Source organism: Aegilops tauschii, chromosome 2 (genome assembly GCF_002575655.3).
Source record: "Aegilops tauschii subsp. strangulata cultivar AL8/78 chromosome 2, Aet v6.0, whole genome shotgun sequence".
NCBI lineage: Eukaryota > Viridiplantae > Streptophyta > Magnoliopsida > Poales > Poaceae > Aegilops > Aegilops tauschii.
In genome coordinates, this window is record NC_053036.3 from 156,923,436 (window position 1) to 156,950,945 (window position 27,510).

At 43.7% G+C, this 27,510-nt stretch overlaps 2 protein-coding genes and 1 long non-coding RNA gene across 7 annotated transcripts; all 3 read right to left on the reverse strand.

Moving 5' to 3' along the window:
* Positions 1–4,856: 4,856 nt before the first annotated feature.
* LOC109747456 (uncharacterized) lies at positions 4,857–15,870 on the reverse strand. Of its 5 annotated transcripts, none has more exons than XM_073508252.1 (10): positions 15,451–15,870; positions 14,628–15,350; positions 13,577–13,753; positions 12,772–13,505; positions 11,881–12,000; positions 11,594–11,653; positions 6,368–6,551; positions 6,256–6,270; positions 6,029–6,129; positions 4,857–5,330 (listed from the first exon to the last, which is right to left on the reverse strand). In XM_073508252.1, exons 5-9 carry the CDS (start codon positions 11,905–11,907, stop codon positions 6,062–6,064), a joined length of 354 nt encoding a protein of 117 aa, XP_073364353.1. In that variant the 5' UTR covers positions 11,908–12,000; positions 12,772–13,505; positions 13,577–13,753; positions 14,628–15,350; positions 15,451–15,870; the 3' UTR covers positions 4,857–5,330; positions 6,029–6,061. The 5 variants fall into 5 exon arrangements, with proteins under 5 accessions (XP_073364353.1, XP_073364354.1, XP_073364355.1 ...); XM_073508253.1 differs by having other exon boundaries at positions 12,772–13,509; XM_073508254.1 differs by having other exon boundaries at positions 12,772–13,019; positions 13,684–13,862.
* Positions 7,058–8,559, reverse strand: LOC141041588 (uncharacterized). The gene is made up of 2 exons (XR_012202157.1): positions 8,279–8,559; positions 7,058–7,142 (listed from the first exon to the last, which is right to left on the reverse strand). It is a non-coding gene; the product is annotated as an uncharacterized lncRNA (long non-coding RNA).
* A 2,744-nt stretch (positions 15,871–18,614) lies between the features above and the next one.
* Positions 18,615–25,080, reverse strand: LOC109747455 (uncharacterized). Its single transcript, XM_020306508.4, has 13 exons — positions 24,620–25,080; positions 23,576–23,777; positions 22,677–22,746; positions 22,331–22,527; positions 22,166–22,241; positions 22,006–22,080; positions 21,842–21,921; positions 21,583–21,709; positions 20,699–20,758; positions 20,244–20,294; positions 19,978–20,136; positions 19,387–19,519; positions 18,615–19,135 (listed from the first exon to the last, which is right to left on the reverse strand). The coding sequence occupies exons 2-13, from the start codon at positions 23,743–23,745 to the stop codon at positions 18,966–18,968; spliced, it is 1,368 nt and encodes a 455-aa protein (XP_020162097.1). The 5' UTR covers positions 23,746–23,777; positions 24,620–25,080; the 3' UTR covers positions 18,615–18,965.
* Between the last annotated feature and the right edge of the window lie 2,430 nt (positions 25,081–27,510).

Sequence of the window (27,510 nt, forward strand, 5' to 3'; positions counted from 1 at the left end):
CCTCACAATGGCCTGAGTATGTTGGGCCAGACATTGTGCCAGATCCCGCACTCATGGTGCCTATGAGGGGAAGAAGAAGAAAGAAGAGATTCCGGAGTGACATGGATGATCTAGCTGGATACACCGGAATGAAGCAATTTGGTAGTGGTCATTTCATGGAGCCACCGGAAAACAACAATTGTGGAGAATGCAACGACACAGGACACAACGTTAGGACATGCAAGGACTAGCCTTGGAGGGGGCCGTGGCCGTGTATCCGGTGGTTCTATGACACGTCGGGTTGATAGGGGAAGGCCTATCGACGTGTTGCTCAATCCGGATGGTTGAAATAATGTGAATGGTACTACTTTTAATATGTTCATGCATGTGTTGATATATTTGCCCCTTTACATGTCAATGTGTTCATATTTAGACTTAACATCTTTATTTGTTGTAGGGCATGGCTTCATCCGGTTCCATGACGAGGCCACCGTGTGCTCACCAAGAAGACATGCCACACAAGTGGAAGGACGCATCTTTGGACAAGGTGAAGGAGAAAGATGTGAAGATTCCGCCATGTTGGTGTGGAGATGTTTGCAAGGTGAAGGAGTCCACCGACCGAAAGAAGTCATGGACCGAAGGAAGGAGATATTTTGTTTGCCCCAATTATGCTTACGATCGTGCGCTTCCAACTAACGCCTATGACCTTCCACCGGTATGCTAGAGAAGTAACATGTTACTCTCAAATGTGTGTCAACACTAACATCCGTTTTATATGCAGTCACCGCCTCCTCTATGCAAGTACTTCAGCTGGAAGACATGAAGTGCCAAAAGATATCCAAAAGGACCAATTAGAAGATTGTCTTAGGCGCCAGCGACTATTCGAAGAAAGGTTTCAAAGAGGCTTGGAGGAAGAGCGTCGTCAGAAAGAGAGGATGGAGCGGAAGCAACGCGAGGAGGAGAGGGCATGCCAAGCGAAGCTTGCTCGTGAGGAGGAGAGGGCAAGAAAGCTTGCAAAAGCTCGCAAGGCACAAGAGGAGGATGAGGCACGTGACAAGAAGGGGAAATGGCCCCGTATGACTCAGTAAAGCCTTTGCTTCGGTGGACTCGTCATGTAACCGGATGAAGCCATGCCAAATTTATCATGAACTATGTAGTACTAAGGCAAGAAGCCATGTGTCGTGAACTTGTTGTGAATGAATTTGCCATTTGTATTGAATTTGTTGTTTAGATGTTTTCAAGGTATCGTGATAACTTTAGTTTGTCAGCAATTCATGTGATTTGTCAGCAATTCATGTGATGATTTTATTTATAAACTGTTGTGCTGAGAAGGAGGGGCAGAACAGAGGATTACTCTGTTTTTAAGCCTACCGCCATAGACCGTGGCGGTAGGTTGTTGGACCCTACCGCCAGAGCCCATGGCGGTAGGTGGGGCAAAGTTTCTGTGACGAAGAGCAGCAATCCCTTGGCGGTAGGCTCAACCCCTACCGCCATAGGGCCTGGCGGTAGGATGATGTAACCTACCGCCATAGGGCCTGGCGGTAGGATGATGTAACCTACCGCCAGACAACGTGGCGGTAGGGTGTGTACATCTTCTGTGACGGAAAACGCCAGCGCCCTGGCGGTAGGGTTGACCTACCGCCACAGGCCAGGCCCTGTGGCGGTAGGGGTTGGTCCCTCCTACCCTTTTCCCCTCTGTTTTGCCCCATTTGTCGAATGTTAGCATAATATACCCAATTCTGTCAAATATTAGAATGATCATTTCGCAAGCACATACATAACTCAACTCAACATAGTTCATTGCATTCACGAATAACACATGTTCAAACTTATTAAAACATGACCCGGTTCGGATGACATCGGTTGAAACTAATAACTCATGCTCAACGGCACATTTTCTAAACAGGTAACATATTTCTCATACTTATCAAACGTTCAATTTGATCGTCACGCGCTTGATTACGCTTGAGTTGAAAGTCTGTGGATCCTGCCCAATGACCCAACACACCATTCGTTTCAAGGAACCAAGCCCATGCAGCACGGCGAGCGGGATTCTCTGACACGCCCTGTTTGATTGCCCATCCTATGACCTGCCCGGGTTTCCTCAAGTCCATCTCACGGAATTCTTCTTTGCTTGCAGTGAACGCAATCTCAACTGCCAAAGCGTGTCTGCAAGCATATTCCCGGTCTTGCAGCTCATCAAGCAACCTCTCTTTCTCCTTCACAAGCTTTCGGAAAGCTTTTTTCTCCTTAGCATCAGAAAGTTCCTCGATAAAGTGATACTTGCTGAAATCCTTCATGGCCGCATTTGCCTCATCACAACTCTTCAACCATGCTTCACATTCCTTCTTCAAGCAACGGTGTCGCTCCGCCATGATCTTCTCACACGCTATGTTCATAGTCATGGATTGACTGTCCATCCTACATGAATATACGGGTTTAAGATGACATAAACCAAAACATAAAATAAATTAAGTAGAGTACAACACTTGGTTACTTGATATGACATACAACACCAAGTTCTTAATGAGTTCAAATGTTAAGGGTACAAATCATAGTAGTTCAAATGACGACCAAGCATAGGGTACATGTCATTACAGTCCAAATGACAAAGATTACATAGCCTCATGCAATTCTATGCGGCGTACGGTCCCGGGTTGCAACAAATAACATCATTTCTTTCTTTGACCCATGCCCAACGAGAAGCCCGGTTCTCGTCCGACGAGAATGGTTGGCGAACTAACCAATCAATGACCTGACCATGATTGCCCATGTCTATCTCAGCATATTCTCCCGTTGTCAAACACAATGTAATTTGCATTGCAAGATCACGCCTACAATTTTTTTCCGCTGTCTTGAGCTTCTTCATCAGCCTCTCCTTTTTTGTTATAAAATTTTCGGAACGGTCTTTATTGAAATAATTATATGAAAAGGCCCTACACTCCACATTCAACGCATCAATGGCTTCGATCCACAAATTTATCTTTTCCTCAATCAATTCGCGTTCACGGTTCGCCGCCGCCTCAGTAGAAGTTTCAAAGAAAACGAACGGTGCCATCCTACAATTCGAAAAGTTGCTATTAAAGTAACTTAGCTTTAATTGCTTTCGTAAGCCTAACCTAACCCCAATTATGTACATTAAGACTAGCACTAGATCTAGGTACACAAACTATTCTACAAGCAATTCTAAGCACATCATACAGAAGGAAATCACAAACATAAACCTAAATGGATCATAGTAATTGATTTGACCACACCAAAATGATGAGTTAGGGTTTGCAATCAAATGAGCAAATGCAAAGTAAACAAAGATATCAACCAATCAAAATGAGGGGAAATGAGAGAGCCACCTTGAGTGATGAAAATGGTAAGAATCCACCGGAGAAATCTCAAACAAATGAGAGAGATTTGGGAGGCTCTTGTGCTTCAAAGAAAGAGGGGGGAGAGTTGAGCTCGGTGGAGAGGTGTGGCCTGAATGAGTGGTTGAGGAGGGGGAGGAAATATCCAGCCCCTCCCCACCTTATCCACCACACAGGACCCTACCGCCAGAGGGTCTGGCGGTAGGCTTCAGTACCCTACCGCCGGAGCCCCTGGCGGTAGGCCCTTTTCCACGTCAGCCAGCTCAAACGGCCGTCAATCGCCGTGAAAGGCCCTACCGCTAGGGGGGATGGCGGTAGGACGTGCACACCTACCGCCAGCCCCCCTGGCGGTAGGCAAAAGGGTCAGATCCCGAAAAAATTTCGAACGGGGGTCAGATCCTGATTTTGTTTGCAAAAAAGGTCAAAACACGAAATTTTGCCCCCTCGGACATGTCAGATGCCATGCATAAATTCTAAAGTGTTTGGTCCCGAGCACTCCTGTGCGAAGTACAAGCTAACGACATTAAAGTGGTTCGCTCGGGATGGCAATTTGAGCGAACGCATTTGGGATGGAAATTTCAATTTTTAGAGCTTGACAATTTTCACATTTTTTCTGATGCAATATTTTTTCTGATGCAATATGGCAATTCTCTTCAGTCAGCATGGCAATTTTTACTATTTTCTTTTTTGAGGCCGGCAATTATCTATGTTGCAATCATGGCAAATCCTTGAAACCACATGGCAATTAGACTAGCCACAGTGAAGAGTAACATACACTAGTAACACTAGTAGAGTGCCCGTGCGTTGCTACGAGCTCATAATATGATAATGTAGACACAAAAATATCATCTTGATGGTCAATTTTAATAATAGTCACAAAGAAGATTGTATCCTGATTGATATTTTTTGAAACAAACCATGTTTATTATTTACTCCCTTTGGTTCATTGATTTGAAGATGCAATCAAAGTTACCTTGTACCCTCATATCGTGTGGCATCAACTCATGGAGACGCCTTTCATGATTATGGTTCTACCCATGGCTCAAAATTATAGACATGTGTGGATCGGATGTTCTAAATACATTGTAGGGTCTCATCCATGGAATATGAACATTTTTTTACTTATAAAACCAGAAAATTGGAAACATGACTTGCCACTCATGGACGGTGAATTCGACGATATTCGTAAAATATGGTGAGGCTCTGCAACACAAAGAACTCCTCCATGCTCTAAAGAAATTGTAGGGTTTCACATGTACAAGGGTATATAATTCAGTAGAAAAAAAAAAACCAATTTTAAATGTTGGACATAAACTTTTAACAAGGTCTCCCAACAGTATTGACAACAAACTACATGTATATTGTTACATCAAAACGGAAGTCAAATGCAAGCATCTATAAATGTACATAGCAGCACCCTCATATAGCAATATGGCATGTACAACAAGTGTCGTTTCACAACTAAAATTTCCTTATATGTTCATAGGGAGTTATGTTTGGGATCCAAATACCAATTCAGAATAGGGACCACTTTCCAGCTCAAAGCATGGAATCGATTGGCTTTCAAACTTAAATGAAATTCTGCACATATTTTTGCTATACATAGAATCTCAAACATTAAGCCAGGAAATACAGTCAAGCTCAAGTGGGGATTAGTAACGCTGACTGGACTGCTTAATCATACTCCAAATTTTAGCTTTGTTTGTCTCAGTGTTTCAGAGAGCCCTTTTAGGCCAAAACTCCAAAAGGTATTGGAACAACACCACAAAAGGTTAATAAAACAAATATGAACCTTTTTATACTTGTAGCACCAGAAAACATGACTTGCAGCTCATGGATGGTGAACTCAGAGGATATTTGCAGAATATGCTGAGTGTTGTCAACACAAACGAGCTCCCTCGGGACCCTTTGTCACCCATCGAATATTTACCATACTGGAATCGGAATCGCCTTCTAGTTATCAAGACTTTATTTGTTCCATTGATGACACTGCTGTAAGGAAGGAAATAGAGAAAACATGGTAAACAAATTCAGACAATGATATCAGGAAAGAGAGAAATTGTGATTTTTCCCACATCCTTTGTATTTTCGGGTGAACTAAAATAATATTTGAACATGTATCTAAAATAATTATAATAGTAAAATTCTTAAAACAGAAAGATCTGAAGTTAAAAAGGAAGGCCGACCTGAACTTGCACCATCAGTTTAAATGGGCGTGATACCCCAGAAACTGCAGTCCACTATCATTGCTTGTTTGCTCTAGAGCATATGGACAGAGCACAATATATATGTGTTTAATGACCACAAGCTAACAACCAGACAAATCCAAGGTGGCGTCTAATCTTCGTGTTTGGGCTTATCGTGCTAAGGATGTCCAAAAGCCGCACTGCAACAACGAGCGTAAATTCTACTCTGCCGTCTAATTTAGGCGTTTCTCCATTCGCACAAATATAAAATTTGAATAATTCGCACAGGCCCCGAACCTTCTGCATTCCTTAATTTAATGTTCAGGTGAGCAAAATGCATGTTGTAGTTTCCCTAAAAAAAGTTTGGATGGGAGCGACTGTTGCTACAGTCACATTAGCAGAAGGAATAGAGGAATCTACAGTGTTATCCTTGAGATCAATATTGTTCATATAAATAAATCTATAGACTGTAAAAAAATAAATGGTGATACTTATCGACAGTACCTCTTTAGTATATGCGAGAGCCTGAGTGCAACTTCAGGTTAGTAGTCGCTGAGAGTAGCATGTACTATTGCAGTGCTCCTCTGCTCGAGATGAAACTGCACCTATTAGCATGTATTATTGCAGTGCCCACTCTTATGTCATTTGCATACTCAGAGGACCACCACCAGTGTTGCCTTTGAACTGGCTGGGGTTGAGCATAACACCTCACATGATGTCCAATTTTGTACCTGAAAGTAGAGCAGCTGCACAATTCTTAGTGTGGCGGTGTCTGTGACGATGATCAAGTGACTGTAGCTGAACGATAAGTCTGCACTTGACGGTGAAACATTCAACCTCCACCTTCTCCCCGACGGTGAAGAACTTGTTGATCTCTGCTGCCGGTGGCATCCTTTGATGTTGCCCTCAGGTCTAAGTGGAATGGCGTAGCGGTCGTCAGTGTTGTCGGATACCTCCTGCGTTTTTGTTTTGATTTGCTCGCTTTAAGGAACAGATTTATACCTCCTCCATCAATGAAACACACAAGCTGGAAAAGCAGGGAAAGCTTAGCAGTTAGCACAACTTCCTTCAGAGTCCATGTGGTGTCAGCATTATATGCAAATCCAAAAGCTGAAAATAACAATATGATCATGTCAGAGATCTTTATAATCAAAAGTATCTAAATATGTTGTCTGTATAATGCAGCCAGGGGCTAAACTAACATGAGCAGAAAATTTGTAAGAATGCACCTTCACATTCAAAAAATCACCGAATCACAGATCCAGTTATGCATTTATTTTTCTCGCATTCCGTAAACTTTAATTCCTGTTTGTTTAAACAAGCAAATGTGAAGGGAGATCATCAGACCAAACATCTTAAACATCTAGATGACAAATAGAAGCTATAAGAGGCTGTACCTGATGTACAACAATCCTTCTTAAACAGATCTGTACCTGATGTACAACATCTAGATGACAAATAGAAGCTATAAGAAGCTATAAGGTTGACCAATAATTCTTGCCCGCTCCACAGATCTGTAGCACTACTATACTATTGCTACAATTGAAACCTCTATTCTTTTAATTTTACTTGATTTTCAAAGCAAGCCGGTTGAAAGTGTAGCTCCGAGATTCCAGCTCTACATGGACCAAGTAAACCAAAGTAAGCTAGCTATGACTATAAAAGCTACTTTTAAATTTGACTCTCTGTCATGTCTGAATTACAGATATTTTCACCATCTTATCAAACTAAGTAAATACATCTGCGACAATGCTACTTTCTCAATACTTGAGCCAAGAAGATACATTGTGATATCAGAGAAATAACATTAACCTTCCACTCCGCCATAGGATTATATTGAAATCGTAAACCCAAGAGCACCACCAAAGCAAGCAACTCCCAGAAACGACTCCGCCTGTCTGATGTCTAGTCCTGCAGCTGCACGTCATGACCGCCGCCAGCGATGGAGGCACGGCCACCGTCATCATCTCCACCTGAGGCGTCTCCTTCCTCCTCCGTGCGGGTTCTCGCTTACAAGTCTCCCCCTGCCTGCCTCCCTCTCCTCCGCAGCCCCCGCACGAGGCCACGTGATCGTTGTCAGCTTCATGGGTGGTAGGGGCAGGGACCCGCCACCCATTCCGGAATCACGGCGATTCCAGGGAGTGCTTGGCTTGCCTGCTGTCCATTCATACGGCTCTGCGTCGCAACCACTATCATCAATGGAGCCACAACCGTTGTCCTCTCCGCCTCAGGCTCAGACATACATGAGCTAGATAAATCCTTATTACTCTCCACAAGCAACGTTGTCATGAAACATATAGGAGCAAGCTATATCACAAATTATTCTCAGGAGCTAGTTAAGTTACCAACAATCATTTATTATTAACCTCAAGCACTACTTTATTTCAAAGAACATAAAAATGAGGAAAATCTGAACAAACATAACCATTTGGATTTTGGACACTGCTGAGATCAATATTCAGATATCTTGATTTTTTTAAAAGCCTATCAATGCTTTTGGAATAGTTATGATCGGAATGGGCCATTTGTTCTGAGATTTGACGAATACACAGTATATTCTCATATGGCAACCTGTACATGAACACCAACCTGCTGAGACCAAAAAAATTTGCGAACGTACTTGCTGAATAATATAATATATAGTCTGCAATCAAAATAGTGTATCTCGGTCTTTTGTCAGCAACATCTAAGATTTCGTAAGCTCTAACAGTAAAAGACCATCAAGTGCAAGAATTGGAACATGAAGAAGCTTACGTGGGCATGATGCCATCGGGTTGTATGCCAAGATCGTGGTTGTAGAGCTCCCTCTATCTCCCTTGCCAAGCTCTCCCTCCGACCAGCAATAGAACAACTGCTCTTGCTGCTTTTGAACTCTCCTCGAGTAAACGCGGGAACTGAGATTGAATGTGGATGAAGTGATCACCTTGAAGATGCGTGGCTTGAGGTGCTTGGAGCAGATCCATCACGCGCGTGCCCCTCTACTCCTACGGCTTCATCAAGATGAAGAGGCTAGAGAGAAGGAGCGACAGAGGTCGTCCCCTCTCCCTCCGCTGGCAGACCCAAACCATCAGTTAGAACGCGGCTAGGGCGCGGGGAGGCCATGCCATCACGGATCAACAGCGAGAATGCAGGCCCTCACAAGTTGTAAGCGCCCCTGACCACCACGTCGGCATGGTTGAGAAGAGATGGATCTGGGCGGTGGTTTCCGGTGACGAGCGAAATAGAAGTTGCTTGTACCCATAGTAGCTGTGTCGGCAACGGCCATCACAATGAAATATAATCAATGCGTGTCGTCCTGAGTTCCTGAAAGTTTTCACCTGGATTTTCCTGGACCAATGAAGCAAAAACATGCACAATTTCTCAAACAAGGATAGATGAAGTGTGTGAATCAGATGCAGTATTAATACAACAAAAAATAGCACTGTCATCAAAGGATTTGTTAGAGTTATAATATAAGTCATGTACCCCTTTGTATTTATTCCGTTGTATAAGGGGTTTCCTGCATATGTTCCACACCTGTACATGTATATATATCGGCCTATGGCCTCATGGGAATACAAGTTGCATATTTCCTAACATGGTATTAGAGCTAGGTCAATTTTTTGCACGCCGCAACTCGTGCTGTTGATCCTTCGTGGCCGCCGCCGCTGCTTTTCTCTGTCGTAACGCCGGTTCTCCATGTCCGCTCCTCTCTGCTGTCGGTCCACCCAAGGCCGGCTCCTTCCCCGTCCGTCCCGCCTCTCTGTATCGCTCGCACCGCATCCTTTGGATCGAGCTGGCTGGCTGTCTCTCTGGATCAAGCCGGTCATCTCTCTGGATCAGATCTCCATTGGGCTGCTACTCTTCAAACGACTTGACACCGCCCGCCGCCCCTCGTTGGACCTCCCTGCCAGCTGCCGGTCTCCGCCTTCTGCAGCTCCTTGCCGCTGGATCTCGCCGCCAGACTGCTCTCCTCGCAGGATTCTGCCGGAGCGCCCGTTGCCAACTGACGGTCCCTGCCTGCTGCTGCCTTTCTCCTCGTCCGGCGGTTGTCGTCTGCTGCGGAAGCCCCTGTTACTCACGCGTGACTGCTGGTGCCTGTAAAAAAAAAAAAAAGAAAGGCACGATGTCTCAGTCCTCGGGTTATGTCGCACGTGGTGATTGTCGCTCTACATCGACTCCTCCTGCGACTTTCATCGGTGATTATCGTTCTACACCGGCTCCTCTCATGGCCCCCATCGGATGTGTTGATGCATATGACTCTATTGACCCGCGTCTTCCTTTGGCGCTGGGGCTTGTCGGCATGTGCCCTCGTCTCCTTCACCGGCCTCTACGGATGATGTTGGTTATGCTATGTCGCCTCCTCTGGCAGCTTCCACAGGTGGTGGTGGGCCTGGTGGCCGCTCCTCTCCCAGTGCTACTGCGTTGTCTACTTCGGCTATGTACTTCACCGAGCAGGAGATTGTGGGGCTTCGTGGTCTGCTGACCGCCTCCGACTCTTCATTGCCGGGTGCATCTACGTCGACCTCTTCAGTTGAGCTCCTGACTGAGCAGGAGATTACACGCCTTCGGTGCTTGCTTGCTGCATGCTCTGGTTCTTCACCGACGGGTTCTGCTGGTTCTGCTACTGACTCCTCTGGCATTGTGAGATCACCTTCAACACAGTCAGGTACATCTCCATGGATTCTTGATACTGGAGCATCTTTTCATATGACTCATGATTCATCCACCTTGTCTTCTATTCGTGCTCTTGATTCTCCTATTCATGTTCTTACTGCTAATGGTACCTCCCTCCCGGTTAATGGTCGAGGCATTCTTAGCACCTCATCTTTTCATGTTCCTGATGTTGCTCATGTTCCTCGACTTACCATGCAGCTCCTTTCTGGTGGTCAGATTGTTGACTCCGGTTGTCGGGTGATTCTAGACTTTGACTCTTGTTCTGTTCTGGACCGTCACACTGGTGCTCTCCTTGGTGCTAGCCCCCGACACCGTGACTCTCAGGGTCTCTGGGAGCTTGACTGGCTTCACCTTCCCTCCGCTGCCACCGCCGCCAGTCTTTCCCCCTCTGTTGCCTTGTCTACCAGCTCTTTTCAGCAGTGGCATCATCGCCTTGGTCACTTGTGTGGCTCTCGTCTCTCATCCTTAGTTCGACGTGGTCTTCTTGGATCTGTCTCCGGCGGTGTGTCTTTAGACTGTCAGGGTTGTCGGCTTGGTAAACAGGTCTAGTTACCTTATCCTCATAGCGACACTATGTCTCAGCGTCCTTTTGACCTTGTTCACTCCGATGTCTGGGGTCCAGCTCCATTTGCCTCGAAAGGAGGTCATCGCTACTATATTATTTTTATAGATGATTTCTCTCGATACACCTGGATATATTTTATGTCTTCTCGTAGTGAGGTGTTATCTATCTATAAGCGTTTTGCTGCCATGGTTCACACTCAGTTCTCTACTCCTATTCGTGTTTTCCGTGCTGACTCTGCTGGAGAGTATATCTCCAAGATGTTGCGTGGAGTCCTTGCTGAGCAGGGTACTCTTGCCCAGTTCTCTTGTCCTGGTGCTCATGCTCAGAATGGCGTGTCTGAGCGCAAGCATCGTCACCTTCTTGAGACGGCTCGTGCGATGATGATCGCTGCCTCTCTTCCGCCTTTTTGGGCCAAGGCTATCTCCACTTCCGCCTATCTCATCAACCTTCAGCCGTTCGCTGCTTTGCAGGGTGGCGTTCCTTTTGAGCGTCTTTTTGATCGTTCTCCCGATTATTCGATGCTTCGCTTGTTTGGTTGTGTTTGTTATGTTCTTCTTGCCCCTCGCGAACGCACCAAACTGACCGCTCAGTCTGTTGAGTGTGTCTTCTTAGGCTACAGTGATGAGCATAAGGGCTATCGTTGTTGGGATCCTATCGGTCGTCGGATGCGTATCTCTCGAGACGTGACTTTTGATGAGTCGAGTTATAATATAAGTCATGTACCCCTTTGTATTTATCCCGTTGTATAAGGGGTTTCCTGCATATGTTCCACACCTGTACATGTATATATATCGGCCTATGGCCTCATGGGAATACAAGTTGCATATTTCCTAACAGGATTCACTTACAATCGAAAGAAGAAGCAGCAGCACGATTTTGCTTGTCTCCGTCGGATCTGGACCAGATACCTGCACCATAAAAATACTATGAAAATGATGGCATAAGAAGATTACCCAGCAATAGAAAAGCAAACTAAATGTAGACGACTGTATCTTTATTGTTAAGATTCATTTAACAGGAATTTTCCGACCATCATGTAAATGAATTGCAAGAAATTTTTCCTGATATTTAATGTAGAAAGCTAACGTTAAATTATATGTTGTGCCATGAACTTATTACAATTTTCTTGATGTACCTGTATCATGGGATCCATGAGATTCATGGCCTAGTGATCACTAACCATGCCAGTCATCTGCTCCTGGGAGGTAACCCACCCATTGCCATTCCGTAACCTCTGAATGCAGTTTTTCTCCTCCTAGCATTGACATGGAGATGAGCATGAGTCATATTGTTGAATTCTCTAAATGGTTCATGCTTAACTTTCCAACACAAAACGAAGAAAAGATTTATTTGTAAAATTGTGAAATAAACATGCTGGCCAACACTACAGATAATACTACCATGGTAGCCAGGAATCATAATACTACCATGGCAGACAGTTCACGTTTTGTTGAGTACATACATGATACTACCAGGTCAGAACCTACAGAAGCAGGATCATTGATTTGTACTATTCAACAACACTAACAACAAACGCAACCCGAAAATTAAGTGGCTTGAAACTGGCAACCCAACCCATGAATAAAGCGGCATCGATCTGGAACGCAGGACAAACAGTGCCTTGCAGATGCAGTTTCAGCATAGATAAGCATAAGTAGCATATATTAAAAAAGTACTAAAAAAGGCTTGTGTTCAGTTGGACATGAATAGCCTCACGATTCCTGAGTCAGATGAACAAAGCGAAATCAAACCAGCACGAGGATAGGAGATCCCACATTGCCCAATTTCTACAATCGGCATCACCACACTTGTAAACAAGATAACAGATTTACTAATTCCAGCGCATCAATTTCTACATAAACAAAATTACCACATAATGAGATCCACGTCACTGGAGTTAAATTACGCAAATTTGGATAACACTCATGGGTAGAGGATAGCCATCAGTCGTAGTAGTATTGGAGGTTGTGGCCGTACTGGTGTCACGGCTCGATATGTTCAGGTGGGAACCTTTGCCACTGCTCACCTCGATGCTGCTATCATGTATCTGGAGCTCGGGGGGAGAGGCGGCACTGCTGCTTCCCATCTGCCTTGCATGATCCCAGCTGCCGAGGCACAACACCATCGACCCAACGCTGATGGCATGCTCGCAGCCACTTCCCCTCCTTTGATATGAAGCTGAGGTTGGGCGCAGAACCTACTCTCTTCTCCTTGGATTGCTTCTCCGTGGGCGACGAGATCACCCTCCGAAGAGGAAATATACAAATGATGACCCTTGGTAAGAATGGAATTTATCAAATCAAGCGAGTCAAGATGTAAACCTAATTATATGATCAAAATAGAACCTTTAAACAGTAGGCGAGTCAACATGATTTTAACTGACAAACTTCAAGCAGAACACACAGTTTATATAATTGTATAATTTAGTCATGAAAACTTGCAAACATACTTCCTACTTGTCTTCCTGGGAGATAATAAACCTTGTAAATATTCATCCTGCTGACATGACTTGTCATACTAATCAAACTGTACTTAATTATCCAATTGAGTGTAGGTAAAATCTTGTCAAGGTGAGGGGGCGCCCAGATCCGCAGCGGGGCATAACAAATCATGTGCAACATGTATATCTCTAAGATCCTCATGCACATTAAATGATATTGTCAACTTTTGTTTCATGTTATAAATCACCCTTCTTCTTCATCTTCTTCACCGCTATCTCCACTCCCCATTCCAAACTCGTCACCGTCGTTAATGGCACATCTGGCTATGAATCAAATTTTAGGCAAGGGGATACACGGTAGCTTCGGAAAACATGAGAAAGTTCAGTGTACCTTTAGAGAAGTTTTAGGGTGAATATGGAACATAAGTAGTTCTATATGTTCAACATAGAACTATGTGGCACACATTTTGGGAACTGTGCATTGCTCAATTGTTGTACCTCTATTTTTCTGCATTTCCTGTAAATTTTAGCAATACGCAGTGGCATCTGTGCTCGGTCCCAGGTTGAGCTGCATGACAATGGTAGCACTAACATTGTGATCACAAATTCCAGGGATATCAGTCGTAACATGGTGTAGAATTCAAGATCCCTTCAATGAGACAAATTCCAAAGTGAACCTATCATCATGCCAAAATTTGCATCAAAAGTCTTAACTTAATTTTTAGTACAGAACCATTATGGTGGACCTTCCACTGGTCAAAAGTTCACATACAAAAGACAAATTAAATACTTAAAATCTTGAAAACTACATCTCTTAGTATTTGTATAGACATTATTATTAACACATGCTTTAGTGAAAAGGTGATCCAAAAATTTGCGATGAAATTCTATATACATGTAGAGACATGTCCTTTATACACAAAGTTAATGGAAGAACGCAAATGAAAGATGGTGCTGAATTGCAGGCAGTCATGACACAAATTAAGCTCAAGGGGAGACAAATTCCAAAGTGAATTAGTTCCTTTCAAGCCTTTTCTCAGAGCAAGAACAAACAGATGATGAACTTCCTTTTGATTTTTATTTTCTTTGGGGAGAGAAACTGTTTGCCAAATAATCATCGCGAATCATACATAGAACAATTGCATCAATGGTCAAAGATTTACTTAGTCTCATAAATGTGGTGATTCTTGCAATACATATTTTTTAATTTAGTTATTGTGTTGATTTGCTAGGCTTTACTCCTTTTCTGTCTTGGAATTATTTAAATAATCATGTTTTTCTCCGATTGCAAGGAAAGCTGATGCTAAATTGCTTGTAGACATAAGAATATGCAAATTATTCTCAAAGCAAGTATAATTGCTTAGTGAATTTTCCAATAGAAAATGAAATGCAAAATATGAAAATAAGCACACAGGCATTTGCTCTTCTTGAGCTAGACCCACCTCAATCTTGTTGCTTCGTCTCCCAGCCGTTGACGACAACCACCACCCTGTCGAACCAAATGTTCATCTTGTCCACCTCCGCCATCTACCATACAACCACCTTAGTCCCCACGTCCTCCTCCTTCACCTGTACATCTCCACTGGCAGTGTCGCGCCCCTCGGGACAACCTCCAGGTCAATCTGCGACACCCTGCTATTGCTGCCGCTCCTGTTGGCTGGTGTGGCGATGCAAATTTATACTACTTCACTTGATACTACATATCTAACATTAATCGATGAGTATGCTTGTATTCTGTACAAAGGCTTATAAAATTATAATCCAGCAGTTGTTCTTCACCATGTGAATTAGTTCTTCTCAAGTAAAATGAACAGCATTCATGAACTTGCATCTGGACATTAACTGAATATAATCTTGTTAGTACAGTTCCATAGAAGGAACTACTGTAAAATAGAAAAATGAAAACATTAAATGGTGGATGAATGGAACCGATCATGGAATAGCAATGATATTTCAAACAATATATGTATCACTTGAATTCCTTAACTTTGAATACTGAACAGACACACATGAATCTGTCAGACTGATATGAACACTAATATTGTACACATGAATCTGCCAACAGGGCAGCAAGATGACCTTTGGCTTGGCGTGAGAAGCGACGCACAGACTGGCACGGATGAGATTGCTCATGCTGTTCTAGCCTCCTCATGTGGTGTCGCCTCCTGCGGCACAACAACACGCAACCAATTCAAAATCAGGAACTTGCAGATTATGAGTCCCTCGCGACTAACCTGGAGAATCAGGGGAGGATGTAGGGCCTACATGAACTGTGAGAGGAAGGAGAGGACTGGGACGTGGGTCGGCGACAGCGGATCCGACGGAGTCCCGATCGGCAGTCCCGACCCGGCGGCGGCGACGAAAGACCAGGAGCTCTCGCCAAAGCCCCCATTGAGGCCGTCGATGATGTAGCTCCGGACGGCGATGTCGATATGGAGCCTTCTCTCCCATAGCCCCACACCTTGTCGCGCGGATCCAGGCTGAGAAGGTGAGGGGCTGGAGCGGCGGCGCTAGAGGAGGAGGAGGCCGGCGGCGGTGGGATTGAGGCGGCGGCGGGGTTGGGGTTGGGGCAGAGGAGAGCGGCGGTGGGCTAGTGCATCGCGGGCACGAGGATTCGGGTGCGAGCGTCTGGCTAATTTCCGTAGGTTAACCGTAGTAGATTTTTTTAGGACGATTTTCTTTCACAACGGGCCTCGTGGTAGCATGCCGTTTTTTTTGTCGGTCTCGAGGAAGGAAGGGGGGAATCGCTGGGTAGCGGAAGGTGGGATCGAGGACGAAAATTAAGGTAGGACGAAAATTGACCGGCGAGGACTACCAACTGCTTCATTAGAAGTAGAGATACACATATTCCTAGACTATGTTATTACCTTCATAGTTAGTAGTAATTTCATGCAAAGCTTCATTTATTAGGTTATAGACTCATATTGCATTGGGACATGTGATGTTACAATAACTAACTAAGTTACTCAAACTAACCCTTTCCTCATTAACTCACTGCCACATAAGCAAATTTGTTGAGTTGGATTCGATGTTACTGCTGAAGTTACTTTTATTGTGGCTAGTCTTACTCTGTTGCAGCATGACACTTTTCTGACAATCTTTTATACAAGACGACGATTTTTTACTTTAGAAATGACAAATTCTTTTGCAACGGCACGACAACTTTATCTATTTTCATGGCAATTCTGGAGCGTTCGCCTGGAGTGGGTTTTTTTAGCAAACAAAAACATCTGTGCGTTCCTAACTGACGATCGTTCGCTCGGTTTTATCCCCGGAGGGGACGTCGGATGTGTATTGACGTAAAAAAGTTGTTGAGGGCACCAGCAAGTCGCCGTCGCCTGCCCTCTGTGTGTGTACATCCGTCGTACTCTGGCTCCACGACGCCGTTGACCTAGCGCTGTCCGGTGGGAAAGCGCGCGAGGAGGCCCCGGGACTCCGAGGGAACGCACGAGTTTTCCCCCGGTCAAGGCTCGCCAGGCGGAGATCGTTGCGTATGCCCGTCACATGGCCGGGCGTCACTACTGGTTTTTCTCTCTCTGGGGGGCATCAACCCCCGTCCCTCGGGCCTATATATGGAGGCCATTTGTGTTTGTCTATGCATTGTGCAGCGACACACACAGAGACAGACAGGCAGACAGACAGACATACCTTTGAGCAGATGAGCGCTTGAGCTGTTCTTGCTGTTCTTGTGGGTTAGGGTCCTGTGATCAGGAGAGATGACACCGACGCCGATCAGATGGGTCGGCTTAACCAGGCCATGCATCCGTCTGTTCGGAGTTGGTGTCACCTCGCCTGAACATAGGGCTCACTATCCCTGTCACAGGAGAGAGAGCACAGGTGATAATGCAACTGCAGCTGAGCGCCGCCCCCTCTTCCTCCTCCTCCCGTTTCCCTCCGCGTTTTCTCTCGCAGGTCAGGTCAGGTCAGCTGGAGATGCGGCCGTTCAGACGCAGCGGGCCGGCAGATGTTGGAGCTGGGCAGCAGACTGGCACACATGAGGCTGGTTTGGTTAGCCATGCATCCATGCAGGGAAGTCCCAGGATGAGCCGTCCCTGAAAACATGAGCTCCGCCGCGTACTTGCTTGCTTGAGGGGAAGTGCCAGCACCAGCAGCTCTTAATGTCTGCTATCGTTTTCTCCTGCAGGAGAAGGAAGGCGGCCGTGCAGCTCCCAGCTGAGCAAGATCTTCAATTTCGGCTGCTTTTATCCTTCGGTGTAGTAAGTAAGATCACCTTTTTTCTGATTGCAGCGAGGCTGTTGGCCTGCACTCTGTTCTCTGTTGGATGTAACCGGCCGGGTTACGGCTGGTGGCTTAGTACCAGTTTTAAAATAGGCTCTTGACTTCTGGCCAGAACCAACTAAGAATATGGTTGGTCGTAGCTTGTTTTGTGGCGAAACTTGCTTCCTTGGTTCTGCTTTGCCTTTCTCACCATAAATTTCAGTTGAAGTTGTTTAACTATGCTGTAAGATTCATGGTTTGGCCCATCCCTGTTTCATGTAGTGCTACATTATTGTTGCCGACTCTGCCGCTTTTCAGCGACATGGCGAGAGTTCTATCGCTCAAGAATGCTTAAATTAACTCGAAATACCGAATCCAGGTTCCAACATTCGACACTCAGGCATGCGTGGTACCGTTCACTAGTGCAGGAGTAGCGCAGATCTGCGGACACTGCAAATCAATGAAGGCCCCTTGAGGCCATAGCAAACATTTTCAGAGTTGAGGTGGTATCCACCTGCCTCCCACCCCGGATCACCAGTATTCCGGGAGCTCGCGGAAGAAAGCATAGGGCAGCAAAAATGTTCACAAATGGCACCTGACACGATGACTTCGGACCTGAGAACCCCGCCACCACGGCGCCCGGCTTGTGTGAGCTTGCGGTCGAGGAATGCATGTTTGTGGTATTTCAGTGACTTCACTACTGTGGTACAAAGAAAGAGTTGTGTGTGCACTTGTTAGGGTTGTGTTCGTGACGTCTTCATTTCGAATTTGTAGCGCGCGATGTGCTTGCACAGCCATATTTGCCATTGATCAACGTCGGCGTAACTCTCATATCTCCATTTGAAGTCTCGATGAGATAAGCATATCTGCATATGCATAACCCCTTGGGCATTCACAGCTCCACTTATTTTCAAAAAAAAAAAGCTCCACTGTTTAGCCTTTCAAATCAGACAAAAAATGGAACGGCCACCGCTGTCCTTTTGCCTTTTATCTTGAGATAGGAGTCCAAACTCAAGCACACCGCACAAACAAATGCTCAAGCTTTCAGTACGCATTCTAGCTCCGATTGTCCCCGACGCGTACCAGCAATAGCACATTATAGCAGGCGAGGCTGTTTCAGTCACCAAGACAGATACCGTATCGACCCTGATCAAATTTAGGATGAAATTGCGGTCACCCAGAACAATCTCCCAAGTATGCCAAGAAGTACATAGCCACAGTGGACGTTCAGATGGATTAAACTTTTCAAATGAATATACATACAGGCTTAAGGCTTTGCATTGTTCTAAACAATGTGACTAGGATCAATTTACACAGTTAAGTATGACCATTAGCAGGTTATGACTTCTGTGCCACTTTCGGTTTATACTCAACGCCTTGCTGAGTAACCTTCTCTGTTGGCCACCTAAACTTCTCCCAGACTAAATACAGTATATTTAAGTGGTTTGGTCGGTGTATGGATTTGTTTCCCACGTGCCATATACGGTTGTTAGCACCTCCACAGAATATATGCAGGACTGGTGATCAAATTTCTACAGTACAAGGTGTGCTACCAGCAAGAGTTAGGCAAGAAGAGGCTCCACTAGAGGTCTCCGTCGAGCTTCAGGGAGGTCCATGGTATGAGCTACTATGGCTGAAAGCAGCGAGAAGACGGCTGGAACTAGCCCCAAACCGAGTCTCGTAACGGAATAGCCATATGCCAATTCTTGGTTCTCACTGATCTTGGTGCTTCCTGCCACGCAAAGAATGAAAATCTCATTGTGTACACAAATCCATTTGTTGTGAGTAATCATCAGTGCCAAGATACTACTTCCTCCGTTCCTAAATATAAGTCTTTGTAGAGATTTCACTATGGACCACATACGGATGTATGTAGATGCATTTTAGATTGTAGATTCACTCATTTTGCTCCGTAGGTAGTCCATAGTGGAATCTCTACAGAGACTTATATTTAGGAACGGAGGAAGTAGTAAGTAGCATTACCTTGATAGGACTCGAGGATATACAACGCTATGCCACATGACACTTTGTCAATAAAACTTAAAGAGCCGTACACAAAAGCACAACCATTTAGATCTTCTCCTACTAAAACACCTTCCATGCTGATACTTGTGACCTGTGGTCAATGGAGACCAAAGAGATAAGAGTGCTGAAAAGTGAGCTCCCAGCGTATAACATGATTATGCATCACATAGACAAATGTAGACATATTCAATTGCAAATCTTCAAGAGGCTATGAAATGCTCACAGCAAGGCATATACCAAATTGATATATGTATGTCAGAAAGTATATGTTATATGTACTCCCTCCGTTTCTACATATAAGACCTTTTAGAGATTTCAATACGGGCTACATGCGGATGTATATAGACGTATTTTAGAGTTTAGATTCACTCATTTTGCTCCATATGTAGTCCGCATTGGAATCTCTAAAAAGGCTTATATCTAGGAACGGAGGGAGTACATATAACATATACTTCTAAGCCAAATACATAGGAATTTTCACCATGAATTTATACATGTATATTATACTAAATTAACTCTCTTTAAATTGAACCAAGGTTAGAAACATACTGTCATAAGTGCATTGGCCGCTCCTATTGTAATTGACAGCACATACATGAAGTTGTGCATTCTGCTTGGTAAAAGAACAATCCCAATACCGGACAATATCCAAATCATTGCTCCAGCTGAGAAGTAGTTTTTTAAACGCCAACCCGACCATCTAGTCTCCTATAAAAAATATAGAATTCTATTGAGTTGGTTCCTCCAAAGAAATAGGCTCCCCATTTAGTTGAGGAAGAAAATAAATTAATTGAACTCTAAGAAGATAGTCGGACCTGTAACATGACAGATACTACCAAGCTGCATACATAGATAATAGCAGGTACCTGAAAAACAAAATAAGCAAACACTACTTCATGGAAATTTAATTTTATGACATGTATCAAGAAACTATCTAGATTAATCAACAGTATGAACTGGATTGGGACCTCAATGAAAAAAGGAAAATATCACCAAGTAGTATCACTTTCAGCATTCAGATTATACTGAGAGTGAGCATTTAAGTGCCTGATTGGACACATGTATAGTGTAACTCATGCAAAGCAAGCTTACAAAATTGTCGCACCTGCATCATAAGTTCTATTGATTTTCTTCTTCTAATTCAGGCATTTATATTGTATAATAGCACATGTATCACATGAGTTCAACTTGCCCGAGGACATAATCAACATCAGGCCTAAAAAATCATAAGACAACTATTCCAAGAGCAAAAGGGGAAAGAAAATCTTACCAGCGCTTTGGAAGATTGGTGCATTCCCAAATCATTTATCACATAGAAAGCAAGAAATGCCTGATCAAATATATATAAACATTATAAATAATCTGCTATCCAGTTGAAGTTCAAACTTCAAAGAATTAAGGAGGCAAAATGAAATTATAGAGAAAATAGGAGTACTGCAATATAATGATTATATACAAAGAATGCACACAACATTAAAAAAAATTGCCGTTTATGCAGTAAACATATTTGATATCAAATCTATCCTTGACTGTGTAATACATATATTAAATTATGAGAATACCTAGCAGGAACTAGATATCTTTTGTTTAATGAAGAAAAAGACCCCAAATTCGAGCAGAACAAAATTAGAATTTGGGTGGTGAGATTTTACATCCATTCAAGGAACTAATATACTAATATATATATACATTATATATATATATAGAGAGCATTTTCTATCTTTAGTATGTCGGTATATTTTAATGTTATCTTACATAAACTGAAACGAACGTAATCATAAGATAGTTACAGCAAAGAAAAAAAATAGTAAAAACCGATCAAGGGATGCATGTAACACTGCATGTGAGACTGAACTGATAAATATTTCATACTAAAACATCTAAAAGAAAATGCTGTTTAATAATTAATGTGTGAAAAAAATGTAGTTTTTCCAAGAAATTTAGCCATGTTTCCCCATACCATGGTACACCATTTATAGCGCGGTCTACTCAGAGTAATATACCTTAATCCGCAAGAGATGTCCTTTACCATACATGGCATTCATCAAATAATCTAAGGCTTGAAAAAGAGTAAGTAAAGTACAAGTAGCAAACTAAATGGAATGAACAAAGTTGTTTGGTCTCATAATCACGTAGCTTAAGATTACTAAATACCTGTGAAACATTGGTTACCAATCTAGTGCACATGTAGACTAGAGCAACTTGGTAGTACAATACTTTCTTGAACCAGTGGGCCCATGAAATTCTGGACAGGCTCTTATCCTGAGAAGGTTGATTTAACCTACAGAATTCAAAGTTAAAAACAAACTAAAAAAAACATAAAAGGAAAACATACGGAAGTTAAGAACATTTTCAAAAGAACATGGCATTAAAACTTTGTAATCCAGATGTCCAAACAAGGTTTTCATCTTACCCTGGCTCTTTTGTTCCAATCAAGAACGCAACAACAAAACAACATCCGATGGAAATGGCCGTATAAGCAATCCAACGATACTGAGCAAAAGGATTCGAGAAATTTAAGATAAATACAAGAACTCAGATAAATGATAGTATATATTACTTAACACGAGAAAGTACCTGAACTAATACACTCACTGAGTGCATTAGAGTAAATATCAACAAGGCAATGCCATACAAGCTAAGATTTGCGACCTGGAATAAGCATGAAAAATGAACATGTCAGAGGCGGTTATTCAGATACCTGGACACAGTAAAATCAAGGCAGAGTAAGGTGTACCATGGTGAAGGCATTGCGGCAGCTCACTAGTGCAACCCGACTTGTTGGGTTTGACGTCATGCAGTTCACCATTGACCTTGGAAAATATATAAAAGATATACACAAATGATATGCTGAAATCACAAGAAAAGCATGAATGTAAGTAATGCAAGGAAGGAGCATTACATGTGAGCGACTTGGGTAACTGCCCAACCAACATTGAAAATAGAGGCAAATATGCTGTATCCAACAGTCTCCAGAGTAGACGAATTAGTCCCCGTGAGTTTGCAAGGCAAACAGCTACCAAAAACAGATGAGAAGGAAATTGCTACTAGAATAGATCCTCCTGCATGCCACAGTTTGAAATGTCCAAAACGATCAATCTGAAACAAAAATGATTCATTTATGTATCTACTTCGGAGCAATACTTAGTAAATACAGAGAAACCTAGAAGTGAATGTAATCAAACAGATATTATATCAGAAACTTATAACAATGCAGTAATATAAATCCAGTTCATTTTGCCTCATACCAGTTCACCAACAAAGATTGTTGTGAAGCCATCCGCCAACTGACCGGAAAGCATGACAATAGCAGCATCACTGCAGAGTTGAATAAAAGGTGAATTGTCTAAAAGAATTCTGAAGCAACAAGTAATCATTTCAAGTTTTTCAATATCTCAGGCAGAATATTTCTGAAAGCATGAAGTGTCTAAATGGTCCATTTTCAAATAGCATAACAGATGTTTCATATATGACAAATGTTTCCTACAACCGAGTGTAGACATGTAGTTACACCCACGTGTGTTTCATTCGTTATAGGTAGTATCTATCATACTGGAGTGTATGTACGTGTAGTATGTACTCCCTCTGTCCCAAAGTTGTTCTAAAGTTTTGACACTTATTTTGGGACGGAGGGAGTAGTATATAAGAATACTTGGATAGTATATATATACTACTTTTTAGGTAGTATGTTCCATATTTTTAGCATAATCCTTTTACATACAAATTTTTTGTATTTCAGAAATATAGTAAGAACTATGGGATCAATTGCAATTTTTCATGTAGCTCACTTTGGAGTATCTTAGATATAGTATATGAACATACTAAAAATGATAAAGTAGTATATATACTAACACATGGTAATATATGAGACGTGGGTGTAACTACACTCGGTTGTAGGATGTATTTATACATAATGATCAAGGGATAGTAGTTTTTTTCTGCAATATATATTATCACACCTAAAACATAATGGACGTTTAATATGAACTTATATCCGATGCATTTATTTGCGTTAAGTGTTACAACGACAGCTTCAAGGATTGCAGGAATGCCTTCATTCAATATGACTTAGCAACATCTGAAAGAACATAATATAATGATTTGGAGTGCAAATGGAGAAGAAAAAAAATCTAATCCTAGCACATACCTTGGACTAAGCCCGACGTCCGTCAAGAATACCAACAAATATGTAAACCAACAAGATGATGTGATATCATTTAGCATATGCCCAGAGCCATAGGAAAAGATTGGCACTCTTCCTAATGGCTCATCCCATTCTAATTCACTTGATGGCTCGTTACCAATCATTTTAACCATTACTTGACGTTGGCAAAACTGTGAAGTATCACCTACATTACAAAGGAACACACATTTAATTCACTGTGTAAATAACATGGTATCACTCCCTACTTTCAAGAAAAAGAATTGTACTACAAGTTTTTTAAAAGTTTTATGGCAAGTGGTGATAATGTCAGCATTCTTTACATGATGCCAAAAAGCATAAACACAAGGTCTGTCTGTGGTACTTAGTGCAAGGTCCCAAGCTATATCAAACGAGTATGGACTTCTTACTTTTACAGTAATGTTATTCAGCAATAAATACAAGGCATTGACCATATTACAAGTGACAGCTGGGATGGCATTCATATTTTCTGGACTCGAGAAGACAGTAACATTTGATTGGTCTCAAGTTAGAAGAGATCAGTGAAATTTCCAGGTAATGCAATGATACAAAAAAGAAGGTCCCACCCACGAGAGAAAGTGAAGTTCATTTTCTGCTTTCTTTCTGCTCCCCCTTTCGTCTCTCCCTCTCCCTCCTACCTGATCCCAATGCATATGCACAAAGGGAGCGAATTCCAACATGTGCACGGTGACTGTGAGCGGTGACACCAAGCAGTAAATGGACTGAACCCACGAAAATACCAGATTTCTGAACTTGATATATACAGTACAGACTAACGAAATCAACAAAACTGCACAAAGCCGCCTTAGGCAAGATATACTGTATTAGTTATCAAGCTAGGTCTGAAATGGCCAATCCGCCGTGTTTGCACGATACGGCCCCCAAATCAGGAAATCCCACGGTGGTCAACGAGAAGCCCCGACGGGCAGCAACCCGCCCACACAGGCCCAAACCAAACAAGAAGGCCCCCGGAGCCGAGCAAAGAGGGACCAGTGCAGAAGCCCTCACCAGCAGCCGCGGCGTGGTGATCGCCGCCCGTCTGTCCGCGCGTCCCGGAGAGCGTCGGGGCCGCCGGGGCAGACAATATTTTCAAGGACGACTATATTTGGGAAAAATGAGGAAGCGACGGGTATTGGGTACGGGGGAACGTCGCGTGGACGGGGGGGGGGGGGGGGGGGGGACGCGACAGAGACGGGCGGGTTCGGTGCTGCCGGAGAAGGCCAGGCACTGGGAAGAGACGGGACGGGGCCTCGGAGAAGAGAGCCGAGCCGACGAGAAAAGCAGGGGGGCGAGAGACGACTATTGGTTGGGGGTGTGCTGCCCGGGCTGGGCCGCCGCTATCCGAGGAAAAACGGAGGGGACGGGGGGTGGGCCCGCCAGGGCGGTTAGGATATTCTTTCCGGAACTGGTGGCGCGCCGCGCGTCAGCTCGTCCGCGGGCCGCGGGGGAGAAGAGGAGAGTCCCGGTACGGCGAGATTCATGCCATGCTTGCCTGCCTGGTGGTGGTGCCGTGCAGGTGCAGCCTGGGCGGACCGTGTGAATTGAATGGGTTTTCTTTGTTGGTCAGTGGCCGACTAGTACCAACGCGTAGTCGTTGTCCATGTTCCTTCGGAAAGAAGAAGCACTTGTTCGATTTGCAATCCGGTGGGGTGGGATTGTCAAAGAAGACGGAGCACCTGCTTGGCTGGAGTGGCGGGGCAGACAGCTCAGCCGACGAGGTTTATATACGAGTAGTACTACTTATTAAGAGACAGCCCGCGAGCGTAGTTTAGACTTTCATAGGAATCATCGGGTACACTAGGCCTATATTTGTGTTCTACGGAATGTCTAGATTGCGCATGAGAGAGACCCTGCAATTGTTTTGTACTGTAATCAACGGCTGAGCCCCTCTACGCTACGCTGACTTTTGGAGCTCCGCTGACATTAGGAGGAGGAGCTCTAATCAACAGTTTAGAAGGCCAGGTTCTGCCGCACGACTCCCTTCGCGCGTATCATTGATAAATACTCCTACGTATGATGAATGGGGAAATTTATAAGAATATACTTTAAGGATATACGGGCCTGAACATAAGAACATGTAAAAACGTCAGAAAAGAAACAAGATACGAATTGTGCAAAGATTTAGATAGCTCACATTTATATCTCAAAGAATTTGTAGTGTTCTAATAGTAGCAAACGTGCCCTTTAGAGGCCGCTAATAAATACTACCTACTTGTGATCCCAACGTTTCTTTTAAGATGCCGAAATAGAACATAGGAGATTGATCTGGTGTTGGTATGTCGTCGTTCCCTGCGAGTGGCACAAGATTTGCAAATACAAACTCTCTTTCATTTGGCTTCCCTGGGCACCGATGAAGTTTGGGGAGGGGACGAAAAAAACCAGCGAAGGTGGGAGGAGGTACCAAAAAAACCATGGGAGGTGGGACGAAAAAAAACCCATATCTGCCTCTTGGCGGCCCCTTTCCTTTTGCACAAGAGTTTTGCCCAAGGAATTCTCAATCTCAGCCTTTTTACGAACAATCTCTAAAGATCAAATCTAAAATAATTAACCTTACCTTAAATCACTCAATCACATTAATTAGAAAACAAATAATTGATTTTCAGAAAAATCGCTCAATCACATTAACCTTACCTTAACTCATGGATGGTAATCAATCTCGAAACAAAGGAAACAATACATCGAGGGAGCAGTAAATAAACTCCCTTTCTTATGACATGTATATGATCTTCCCTTCCCTCTCCATTGTCGAGCGTTCTTGATTCTCGAGGCCGATGCTTGGGCTGCGTCACTGGGTCGCGACGGTGCCAAAGGACGAGGACGGCGAGGCCGGGTGCCGCGGCACCGCGTTGGCCGCGGCCGGTGAAGGGGGCGAAGAAGGGCGGCTTCCCTGGCTCTGGCCGTGGCCGTGGCCCTGGGAGTTGGTGCGGTGGAAGTGGCACTTGAAGGACCCGGCGTGGGTGGCCGGCGCGCAGACGCACTTGGAAGCTGGCCCGTGGCCCCCGCCGGACGGCGCCGATGCCGACCCGGGCCACCTCCTCCGCGTATTCTTGGAGTTGTGGCTGGCTGATTTACATGAAATTAATTCCCTCGGTTGTGGTGGCAAATATAATACACATAATCCATATTGTTATGCACTAGCGTGTGTGTGTGAAATAGATGGATTATGGTCCCGTACCCAATAAGATGGATATGTGTGTGTGTGTGTGTTAGAGAGAGAGAGAGGGAGGGGGGAGAGAGAGTGAGGAAGAGGGAGGGAGAGTGTGTGTGTGAGGATTTGATGGTAAAAAAGATCATTAATGTCACTTGATATGTATGAAAATATTAATATTGAACTCTTAAAATTAATGTGGCCCCCTTGCAACGCACGGGCGTTCTTCTAGTGTTACTAGTCTATGTTACTACCTTCATAGTGGGTAGTATCATATATGTGGTAACATGCATATGTTACTAGTCTATATTCCTACCTTCATAGTGGGTAGTGTCATATATGTGGTAACATAGATGTCTTCATTTATTACTTTGTAAACTCATTTTGCATTGTAAAGCGCTATGTGATGGTAACATATTATGTTACTCTATTTGCCTCTCTCCTCATTAACTACTTACCACCTCATCATTTTTGCTTATGTGGCATCTATGTTACTATCTATATTACTCCCACTATGACCAGCCTAATCAACAGTTTCGAAGGTCAGGTTCTGCAGCACGATTGCCTTGCGCGTATCGTAGATACTATCTCCGTCCGAAAAACCTTGTCCCAATCTTATCCCTCAAAGGAATGTATCTAGCACTGCTTTTTCGGACGGAGGGAGTAATAAATATCCTTTAGAGGTCGCTAATAAATACTACCTACTTGTGATCCTAACTTTTCTTTTACGATGCCGAAATAGAACATAGGA